Below are 12,095 nucleotides of genomic sequence, written 5' to 3'. Positions count from 1 at the left end.
AAAAAAAGAAAAGAAAATTCTAGGAAACCAAAACAAAACAGTATTTTTTAAGTAGTGGAATAAAATGAACATACGTTCAAGGATCTTGGGGCTTATTTAATATCACAAGTTCAAAAATTTTTTTGAATTTTCTTACAGCTTTACATATTAAGAAAAATGTATATTCTACCTCATTACATTTGTGCGCATGCACACACACACATTTATCTTAAAAGTGTAATTTTCTCACCCCATCACCTCCGAATTAAAAAAAAAAAAAAAAACATACCCTTGGAATATTTCCCACAATTATTTTGTTTCACGTAACTCTGATACCTATCCCTTCCTCAAAACCTGGAATTAAAGATTTGAGAGTAATCTGGTAATATTAATAGGTCCAATTATCATTTAACTACTTTTTCTTCTTTGCTTTATTGACAATTTTTAATATCTAAAGCTTTAACTACTTCTGATATTTCTAAGCTTGGTTTCTCAGAATTTATTATGTTTTCTGCTTCTGCATGGGTTAATTTCTCATTTATTCTATAACATTAGAGATCAAACCATGTCTCCTTACCTGATTTCAAAAATGTAAAACTTATTTGACAAAGAAAACTTCCTTTTGACATGCAGTTTTCTCCAACTTACAATTACCATCACACCTTTACATTTTTGTACTATTCAGAAAGAAAACATAAATTCTGTGTGTTCCTTCATAATAATCTTAATTCAGTACAATTATTTCTAGCAACTACATATTTTGGAAGTTAATTTTTAACTTTTTAATAGAAGGTATTATAAAGAGGAAATACAAAAATCCTAAGTGTATACAGAACTTACTGGTTTTCATAAATTAAACATAACAACTTAGCTCAGATTTTTTTAAATGGTGTTCGTAACTATTATATTTATTTAGTAACTTCTGCACCATTTAGTAACTATTATATTTTAAGTTCTAGCTAACTCCTTTAACCTTTGATATTTTACATAGAATGCTAAATATGAGGCTTTAACTGTACTCACTCATTCACTAGCTCACTTACTCTTTCAGCAATAATTGTTTGAGTACCCACTATATGTATGAAGCCACTCTATACACTGGGAATAAATAGGTAAACAAAATAAATGAAAATCCTAGCCATCACAGAGCTTATATTCTAATAAGGGTAAATGATAACAAAAACAACAAAGTAGGTCAACTATATACTATATTGGTGATAGGTGCTAAGGAAAAGAATAATAAAAACAGGCAAAGGGTTAGGAAATGTAGAACTTTTAGGAAGAATGGCCAGAGAATACCATATTGAGAAGGTTATATCTGGGTCAAAATCAGAAAGAATGATGGAGCTAGCAATGGGAGTATCAAATACAAAAACATTCTAGGTGCAAAGATCAGCAAGTACAAAAGGCTCTGAGATAGGGGCATGTCTAGTATACGTGAGAAACAGCAAGGAGACTAAGCAAAGTGGAAAGAAATTTTGGATGATGAAGGAATTAGATGATGAAGTAAGATAAGTAACAGGGGACAGGAGTCAGATCATTCATGGCAGCATGGTTAAGGAATCTGGCTTTTACTCTGAGTGAAAAATGAAGTCATGGAAGAATTTTGGATGAAAGAGCATAAGGCGTGCATTTTAATAATGTCACTCTGGTTGTTGCACAGAGAAAAGACCAAAGAGAAAACAGACAAAACAGTGAAAGCAGGGAGACCAATCAGAAAACTACTAGTATAATCCAGGCAAGAATTATGATGGCTTGGACCAAGGTGGTGGCAGTACAGAAGGAAGTAATCAGTCAGATCCTGTGTATCCAATAGGATTTGTGGAAGAAACAGATGTGGGAGGGATCAGAAAATCAAAGTCAAGGAAAAGCCAAGATTTGGCTGGTTCAACTGGAAGAGTGAAGTTACTATTAAATGATAAGGGAAAAGTGCAGGAGGTACAGATTTTTGATGGACTACTACAGTTTGGAATATGTTAAGTTTGAGGTCTTTATAAGATACTCAAAGGAGCTGCCCAATAGGTAGTAGAAGAAAGGTCTAGGCTGAAGACTTAAATGTTGATGTCATCAATACATAGCATTTGGGTAAAATCACCTAGCAAATGAATAGAGCCAAAAAAGTGAAGACATTCAAGGATGGAACCCTAGGTCTAAACATTATCAAAGTTTAGATTAGGTAAGCAGGTTGTCCTAGAAACCAAGTAAAGCAAGTATTTCATCAAATAAAGATGAGAACACTTGGATTCAGCAACAGTAAGGTTAGATGTCTGACTGGAGGGCTTAAGAGAGAACAAGAGAAGAAAAATCTGAGATAGTATATCCTTTTTAAAAAGTGTTTTATTCTCAAGGGAGGGAACAAAATGAGGCAATGGCTGGAGAGTGAACTAGGGGAAAGATTCTTTTTTTTTTTTTTAATGAAAGAACATCTTGTAGGTTGGTAGGAATGATTTAAAAGACAGGAAAAAATAAAGATATAAAAGAAAAAAAGGAGGATTGCTAGAATGATGACAAGGTAAAAACTACTATATGAGTGCATGAATTGGCCTTAGCAGGGAGCATGGTGAATTCCTTTCTCACAGAAGACAAAGAAAAATACATAGACATGGATATAGATAGCTAGGTAGATAGTGGAAGCCTGCAGAAATTCTCTTCTGATTGAGTCAATTTTGTTTTTGATCTAAGCAGCAAGGTGGAAACAGTGCTGCAGGTTTGAGCAGAAAGCGGGATACATCAGAAGTCATCTAGAAGTATGAGAGTAAATAAAATCTGATTACTGTGTAGCATTAAGGACTCACGAGATTAGGGATCATGAATTAAAAGTGAGACCAGGTGTGCAACAAAATGAAATTATATCCCTATCTCTCACCATGCACAAAACTCAAAGTGGATCAAGGACCTAGGAATTAGTTCAGAGACACTGAATTTAACAGAAGAAAAAGTAGGCCCAAATTTCCATCATGTTGGATTAGGCCCCAACTTCCTTAATAAGACTCCTGTAGCACAAGAATTAAAATCAAGAATCAATAAATGGGATGGATTCAAATTGAAAAGCTTCTTCTCAGCAAAACAAACAATCAGTGAGGTGAATAGAGAGCCTACATTTTGGGAGAGAATTTTTACCACATGTACATCAGATAGAGCATTAATCTCTAGGGTATATAAAGAACTCAAAAATCTTAACACCAAAAAACCAAATAACCCAATCAATAAATGGGCCAACGAACTGAACAGACACTTCTCAGAAGATGATATACAATCAACAAATATATGAAAAAATGTTCAACATCTCTAGCAATTAGAGAAATGCCAATCAAAACTACTCCAAGATTTCATCTCACTCCAGTCAAAACGGCAGCTATTAAGAATACAAACAACAATAAGTATTGGCGAGGATGTGGGGGAAAAGGCACACTCATACATTGCTGGTAGGTTTGCAAATTGGTGTAGCCAATATGGAAAGCAGTATAGAGATTCCTTGGAAAACTGGGAATGGAACCACCATTTGACCCAGCTATCCCACTCCTCAGTCTATACCCAAAGGACTTAAAAACAGCATATTACCAGGACATAGTCACATAAATCTTTACAGAAAGAGATAATATTTTCCTGCCAAACAAAGCAGCACAATTCACTATAGCTAAATTGTGGAACCAACTTAGATGCCCTTCAGTAGATTAATGGATAAAGAAAATGTGATATATATATATATATATATACACACACACACACACACACACACACACACATACACAATGGAATATTATTCAGCATTAACAGAGAATAAAATCATGGCATTTGCAGGTAAATGGATGGAGTTGGAGAATATAATACTAAGTGAAGTTAGCCAATCCCAAAAAAACAAATGCTGAATGTTTTCTCTGATATAAGGATGCTGATTCATAATGGGGTTGGCGGGGAGCATGGGAGGAATAGACAAACTCTAGACAGAGCAAAAGGGAGGGAGGGGTGGGGGGGCATGAGGGTAGGAAAGATGGTGGAATGAGATGGACATCATTACCCTAAATACATGCATGAAGACATGAAAGATGTGACTCTATTTTGTGTATAACCAGAGATATAAAAAATCATGCACTATATGTGTAATAAGAATTGTAATGCATTCTGCTGTCATATATAACAAATTAGAATAAAAAAATAAAGGAAAAAAGTGAAACCAGGAAGTATGGTTGTTTCTTTTCCTCTAGATATTTTCACATGTTATGAATGCAGGAAAGGAGCAAAGAGTACAGAGCTAAGATTATAATGACAGACTGGAATTTAATCTGAGGAAGGAAAGGTAGGATGGCAGGATCACAGAGTAAAAAATTTTTCTAATTCAATTTTTAAAATGAAGGGACCTGATAGGCCCAAAGGCTTGTTGAAGGAACTAATATGAAAAGATAAGAGGTGTTGACAAAAGAAAAAAAACTGAAATTGAGATTATGGAATGACTGAAGTCCAGATAAAAATAAGGTATAGAAATTATTAGTAAGATGATTTAGAAGGCAAAATTCTTTGGAGGAAGAGTACTGGGTTTCAAGAAGACACCAGGCTATGGGAAAAATTATACACAGAAACATTGAAATCACCAAGAATTATAAACAGTCTTGGAGTTCATTTTCAGTGAACAGAAAATAAAATCTGTTAGGAAACAATTCTCTGTGTATTTCATGTTTCTGCAGATACTGTGAGTAGAAACACGCTATCTTTGTTCTGGATTATCTTTTACAGCATGCTATATAACAAACACCTTTAGAAAACTGAGAGCATCCTCCTCCAGAGAAAAACACGAAGAAAGAGACAATATTTTCCTGCCAAACAAAGGCAGACATGTTCTGTGCTCCTTATCAAAATTCCAGATCCCTAAGCTTGCGGTTTCTTGTATGTAATTCAATATACTGTATACACGTCTCTCCTGGCCCTCTTCACGGCACTCCTCAAACTGAGGAACCAGTGAAAGCAAATGTTGTTATTTTAACTGATCTTTTTTTTTTTTTTTTACATCATGCTTTTGCCATTAGTAATAAAGTCTTTTATCTCTGGCCCAGAAGTTTCCTATCTTATGCCAACATCCATGAAACTATGAAGGTTAACTTGTCAGCTTGCAAACAAAGTAAAATCTCAGACCTTTGACAGTTTGTTAACAGAATCTCCAAGAAATGGGAGATAGAAAGAGATAACTGCAACCAAATGCAGAAAAGGGATAATATACGATAAAATCTGGAGATATTTTAGAAGAGAGAATGTTCTGGAAAAAGCAAAGAGCATACCTCCAGGCTCAGTGATATAAAAAAAAGCAAGAGAAAACAGCTACTATTGAGAGGGTTGAAGGTAGTTTCATAAGAAAAGGAAGACTTAACTTAGAAAAAAAGTGAAGTAATATAAATAGAGATTAACAATAAAAGTTGTAGGGACGTTAGAAAAGATTTTTCAGGAGACGGGAAGTAGGTTTTAGAGTCAGATTTGGATACATGTGGTGAGAGATCCATGAGTTTTTGGCTCCTCGTGGTAATTCACATGAACAGGAAAAAAGCATAATGAAATCAGTTGAGATTAGTTTTAATCAGATTAAATTAGTCTGCTTATTTCTATAGTCTCTATTCTTTCATCCACCCAAAAGCTTATGAAACACTTTTTTTTTTCTAATCGTACAAAACATCATTCCAGGGGGGAAAAAAAAATCTTTTCAGTGCTATGAATTTAATCCAGGGTCTCAGCATGCTAGGCAAGCATTCTACCAATGAGTTACACTCCAGTTCTTAGAAAATTTTATACATAAAAGTTTCAAAAAACATCAAACTGTTACTTAAAACATTAAGAAGCAGTTGTTAACTTACTTGAATTAGATCTAAAATGCCGAGTTCACTTTCTGAAGAATCCACACAGAAGACAAAATATAGGGTCGCATAATGTCTATAAATCAGTTTGTTGTCAGATCCTCCAATTAATCTAAATGACAAAACAAAACAATTGAAATGTTAAGGGGAACAAAATTCAAATCATTTGCATTAGCTCAAACAAAGTAACAATATGTTTAAAACCTCTTATAAAATGAAACATTCAAATGAACTTATTTCAGAAACTAAGTAAATTAAGATGACTATTTTCCTCAGAAATGTCAAGTGAAAGAAGCCAGTGTTTAATTTTAGTTCATACATTCAGTGAACTATTCACTGATTACTAGGTGCTAGGCACCGAAAGTACATAAAGATCAACAAACAAATAAGATTACCAGATGGTAGATGACCGTACATATAAAATCAAAATAGGACAATGCCATATTGAAGGGTTTACTACTTCAGACTAAAGATTAAGAAAGAGTGACATTTACGCTGAAATCTACTGACTAGCAGCCAGCCATGAAAAAACTTAGGGATGAGCATTCAAGCTAAGGTAACAACTAATAAAAAGGCCACTTCATCAAAAACAAAGAATGTATATTTCTGAGAAGAGAAAAGAAGGCCAGTGGGCAAGAAAGGATTAGTGAACAGTGAGGTAAAAGAAGGAGGTAGAAATTAGATCACAGGACATTTTTAAGTGCTTACTAGATTTAACTCCATAGGTCACAGTAAATTACACAGCTTAAGACTGATTATCAACTAGGAAAAAAAAAAAAAGAATGACATTTCTTAAGTTTTAGATTTACAACCAAGATCTTCTCCAAAAATACATTGTTTTGAAATACAAAAGTCAGAAAACTGAGCTAATACATAAATTTTTTCATCAAATACTTTCATGATATTGACTAGAATTTCAGCATTTTAAAATAATAACTCAGGAATTAGTCAAGATATTTTTCTAAATATAGTTTAGTTATATCATAGTTAAGTTTACAATAAAAAACTCACCTCCTCAAAAACCTCTTAACACTAACAAATTAAAAAAAAAATCAAGGCAAAATGTAATCAAAGCTAACTGAAAATTCAAATAGAATACAGGAAAACAGCATGTGTTTAGTAACATTAAACTTATGAGTTTTGTAGAAATGACTTCCCTAAGTACATGTTTCCTGTGTCCTCTAATAGCAAAGGTGAAATGACCTCTGAAAATAGTTAAGAATTCCTTCTATGCTAGACAAGATACTTAGAAGTCTACTTTAAAAATTCTGAGATTATATTTATGATTATAGCCACAACTGTTCCCTGAAAGGAACAAAAAGAACACAAACAGCAGGCTTCATTTCTTTTAGAATAAGTAGTGTAGTGATTTTCTAAAATTTTTCTTTTGCTTTGCTTTGAAAGAGGTCCAAGTTTCTGAAGATTCATAGTTGCTAAATGGCCATGAATCTTATTAAAAGAAACCAAAATTAATAATATAGTAAGTACATATTTTGCTTTTAAAACCATAATTTCATCTTTATAGTACAATACTGATAGGAATGCTCTGTGAATGCAAATAAAACACAAAATTTTAGAAATATTTGTAGTCCAAGTTGCCTCATTTTAGGAGATAAACTGAAGTCCAAGAATATGAGCAAGCTGATTGAGGAAATTAGCGGTCATGAAACTAGGACTAAGCTAGATGTGTACAGTTTTGTCTCAGTTATAGTATCTGCTTTCTACTCCTATGAGATGAGAAATTAAGAGGCTGAGATGAGAGCAAATTATAATAATAGCAAAAACTACAAAATCCTACAAAAGTTTATGAGAATAACTACAAATAAAATTTAAATATGGAAGCAGGTACATTTTATCTCCATCATTAAATCAGAAATTTCAAGTTAGCAGTAAAACTTAACAAATTGTAAGTATGCATTATATATTTAGGTGTGGCATGATATAAACTTTTAAGAAATGCAGGCAAACTTTCTACATGATAAAAGTAACTTTTGGTCAGATAAGAATGAATTCCATTACCCCAACTACTTTTTCACAGTATGAATCATATATACTAAGATAAAAGTCTAGGTTTTGCCTAATCAATCTGTGATTATTCATACTGAGACTAAGCCACCATTTAGTTTGAATTCTCAACCAAGAAATGTTTTTGTTGTTTTTTGATACCAAGGCTTAAACCCAGGGATACTTAAACATTATGCCATATCCCCAGTGCTTTATATTTTTTATTCTAAGATAGGGTCTCCCTAAATTGCTTAGGGCCTCACTAAGTTGCCCTAAGCAACTTAGTGGAGGGCCGGCTTTGAACTTGCGATCTACAGCAACCTTATATATGTTAATGGCTATAGAGTACTTCTTAGGGTGAACATTAATAAAAATTTGGAGTAAGTCAGGTATAGTGGTTTGGAGGAACATTGGAACCTGAGGCAGGAAGATCCAAGTTTCAGGGTAGCTTGGACAACCTAGCAAGATCCTCACTAAGGGCTGGCTTTGAACTTGTAATCCTCCTGTCTCAGCTTCCTGAGCCACTGGGAAGAAATGTATTATTAAGTATATTAATTACATAAACAGGAGGAGAAATATTTATAAAAACGTGATGAGCAAACTATTTCCATAGTATCTATTAATTTAAAAGAATTTATAATACTTGAAAAGCTAATTACAAGTAATTTTTATTTATTCACTTTAAAAATAGAGAAGTCAGATGAATTCTAATTTATACTATAGGTATGTAGACAGACACATAGATTTATTTGAAAAACAAACTTTAGTCTTTTTTATAATATGAGAATAAAGGATAAAACTAAATTTTTTGGGGGGGGTATCGGGAACTGAACCCAGGGTTTGTGCATGCTAGGAAAGCACTGTACCACTGTGTTCCACTCTATCCCTATTATTTTTATTTTAAGACAGGATCTTGCTAAGTTTCCAGGCTACCCTGAAACTTGGATTCTCCCGCCTCAGGTTCCAACATTCCTCCAAGCAACTGTACCTGACTTACTCCAAATGTTTATTAATGTTCACCCTAAGAAATACTCTATAGCCATTAAAATATATGAGGCTGCTCTAGATTTGTTTATATTAAAAGTTTTTAAAAATATTAAGCAATAATAAGCAACATGCCAATAAGCATGTTTGCTGGTATAAAAGTATAATTTTTTGGTAAATGCAAAATGAATTTTCTAGGATATATATAAAACTGGGAAGGACTAAGATTGGGAGAGGGAGGCTCAATTAACATTTTATACTTCCCTATAATGTTTCAATTTTTACCATAAAAATAAAATTTATGTAAAATGTCCTTACAAAATTTTTTACAACTTAAAAGATTCTTTAAATTAGACTTATAACTAATATAGGTAGTAATCAATTATCTAAACCAAATGATAAAAATGAGGAATCTTTTCCCATTTTATTAAATAGTATATATTCAATTACATAGTTAAAAAATTAGAAACACTATAAATGCTTTACTTACAATCCTCCTTCTAGGAAATTACAAACATTTTCATCTCTCTTAGATACCAAATGGAAAGTCTCCCGGATGATTTGCTGTTGTGTATCTTCACTCTGAGAAAGAATAAGTCATATACATTAGGATTGAGTTTATAGGTTTAACAAAATCTTTAGAATTTTTAAAAATAAAATACAGCAATATTGGAGTGAGAATTCCATCTAAGAGAAGTCCTTGGAAAAAATGACTTGAGTTATACTTTACAGAAGCAAAACCCAACTTTTTTTTGATGAAAAAAGAAAAACAAAAAACTACCAGTATAGTAAAAGTAGCTTATTTCTAAATTTCAAAAACTAACAAGAATAACAAATAAATTAGAAATACTAGCCAAAGCAAAATAGATATCAACTAGCCAAAGCCCACTGTTTTACAAATGAGTAAAATGAAGAAGTAAACAGAGATGTTAGAATTAATTCATGTAGCCAATCTATATTTGAATGAAAAAATAATGCACAAGTTTGGAGATAGACTGAGGTAAGAGTTCATCCACTTTACTTATCTTTATATAACCATAAGCTAAAACCAAGAATTGGTTAATTAAATATTTATTAAACTCAACCAAGTAATTCACATTCCAGTTTAAAAAAAAAATCAGCTTCCCAACACTGCGAGAACTAAGCAAAATTACCTCAACATGCATCATAAAAAAAAAGTGTAACACTATGTACAAAAAGAGCATAAAAATATGACAATATCCAATGTTGAGAAAGATGTGGAGGCAAACTCTCATCCCACATATGTTAAAGTAATGAGTACAATCACTTAGGAAGTTTATTTACAAGCATTTAGTTTTGCTCCTCGATACTATTCTACACCATATGAAACCCCTGGTTTTGAAAGTCACAAACACTTAAATATCGGTAATTACATATATCTAACAAATTCTTTTTTATTGATTTTTTTAATATATTGACAGTGGAATGCATTACAATTCTTATTACACATATAGAGCACAATTTTTCATATCTCTGGTTGTACATAAAGTATATTCACACCAATTTGTGTCTTCATACATGATAATGATGTTCATCACATTCCACCATCATTTCTAACCCCCTGCCTCCTCCCTTCTCCTCCCACCCCACTGCCTTATCTAGAGTTCATCTATTCCTCCCATGCTCCCCCTTCCTACCCAACAAAGAATCAGTCTCCTTATATCAGATAAACATTTGGCATTTGTTTTCCTGGGATTGGTTAACTTCACTTAGCATTATCTTCTCCAGCGCCATCTATTTACCTGGAAATGCCATGATTTTATTCTTTTTCATTGCTGAATAATATTCCATTGTGTATATATACCACGTTTTTTTTAATCCATTCACCTACTGAAGGACATCTAGGTTGGTTCCACAGTTTAGCTATTGTGAATTGTTCTTCTATAAAGATTGATGTGGCTGTGTCCGGGCAATATGCTGTTTTTAAATCCTTTGGGTATAGACCAAGGAGAGGGATAGCTGGGTCAAATGGTGGTTCCATTCCCAGTTTTCCAAGGAATCTCTATACTGCTATCTATATTGGCTGCACCAATTTGCAGTCCCACCAGCAATGTATGAGTGTGCCTTTTCCCTCACATCCTTGCTAACACTTATTGTTGTTTGTCTTCATAACAGCTACCATTCGAATTGGAGTGAGATGAAATTTTAGAATAGTTTTGATTTGCATTTCTCTAATTGCTAGAGATGAGAACATTTTTCATATATTTGTTGATGGATTGTATATCCTCTTCTGAGAAGTGTCTGTTCGGGTCCTTTGCTCCTTTATTGATTGAGTTACTTGTTTTTTTGGTGGTTAGCTTTTTGAGTTCTTTATATACACTAGAGATGAGTGCTCTGATGTATGAGGGGTAAAAATTTGCTCCCAAGATGTAAGCTCTCTATTCACCTCACAGATTGTTTCTTTTGCTGAGAAGAAACTTTTTAGTTTGAGTCCACCCCATTTATTGATACTTGATTTTAAGTCTCGCACTATAGGAGTCTTATTAAGGAAGTTGGGGCCTAATCTGACATGATGAAGATTAGGCCTACTTTTTCCTGATGATATGATTCTATACTTAGAAGACCCAAAAAGTTCCATCAGAAAACTTCTACAACTAGTAAATGAATTCAGCAAAGTAGCAGGATATAAAATCAACACCCATAAATCAAAGACATTTCTGCACATCAGTGACAAATCCTCTGACAGGGAAATGAGGAAAGCTACCACATTTACAATAACCAACCGCCCCCCCCCCCCCCCGCCGAAAAAAAAAAAAAACTGGGAATCAAAACAAAAGAGGTGAAAGATCTATACAATGAAAACTATAGAACTCTAAAGAAAGAAGTCAAAGAAGACCTTAAAAGATGGAAAGATCTACCTTGCTCTTGGATAGGCAGAATTAATATTATCAAAATGACCATGTTTCCAAAAGCACTATGCAGATTTAAGGCAATTCTGATCAAAATCCCAATGGCATTCCACATAGAGGTAGAAAAAGCAATCATGAAATTCATCTGGAAAAATAAGAGACCCAGAATAGCTAAAGCAGTCCTTAGCAGAAGGAGTGAAACAGGTGGCATCACTATACTAGACCTTAAACTATACTATAGAGCAACAGTAACAAAAACAGCATGATATTGGCACCAACTAGACTGGTAGACCAATGATACAGAAGAGAGGACACTGAGACTAACGCACAAAATTATAATTATCTTATATTAGACAAAGGTGCTAAAAACATGCATTAGAGAAAAGATAGCCTCTTCAACAAATGGTGCTGGGAAAACTGG

General features: G+C 33.4%; 1 protein-coding gene across 4 annotated transcripts in view; it reads right to left on the bottom strand.

The window, feature by feature from the left end:
- The window catches only part of Ap3s1 (adaptor related protein complex 3 subunit sigma 1), an 80,944-nt gene that overhangs the window by 47,125 nt on the left and 21,724 nt on the right, over nt 1-12,095 (bottom strand). For all 4 annotated transcript variants that reach the window (XM_048792270.1, XM_048792272.1, XM_048792273.1 and 1 more), the window contains exons 2-3: nt 9,295-9,386; nt 5,817-5,928 (exon numbers count right to left, since the gene is read on the bottom strand). In XM_048792270.1, coding sequence (XP_048648227.1) covers nt 5,817-5,928; nt 9,295-9,386 — 204 coding nt within the window. The remainder of the gene's footprint in view (nt 1-5,816; nt 5,929-9,294; nt 9,387-12,095) is intronic.

Source organism: Marmota marmota, unplaced genomic scaffold (genome assembly GCF_001458135.2).
Source record: "Marmota marmota marmota unplaced genomic scaffold, marMar, whole genome shotgun sequence".
NCBI classification, from domain to species: Eukaryota; Metazoa; Chordata; class Mammalia; order Rodentia; family Sciuridae; genus Marmota; species Marmota marmota.
The sequence above is the reverse complement of the archived record's forward strand: the minus strand, read 5'-3'. Positions and strand labels throughout refer to the sequence as shown.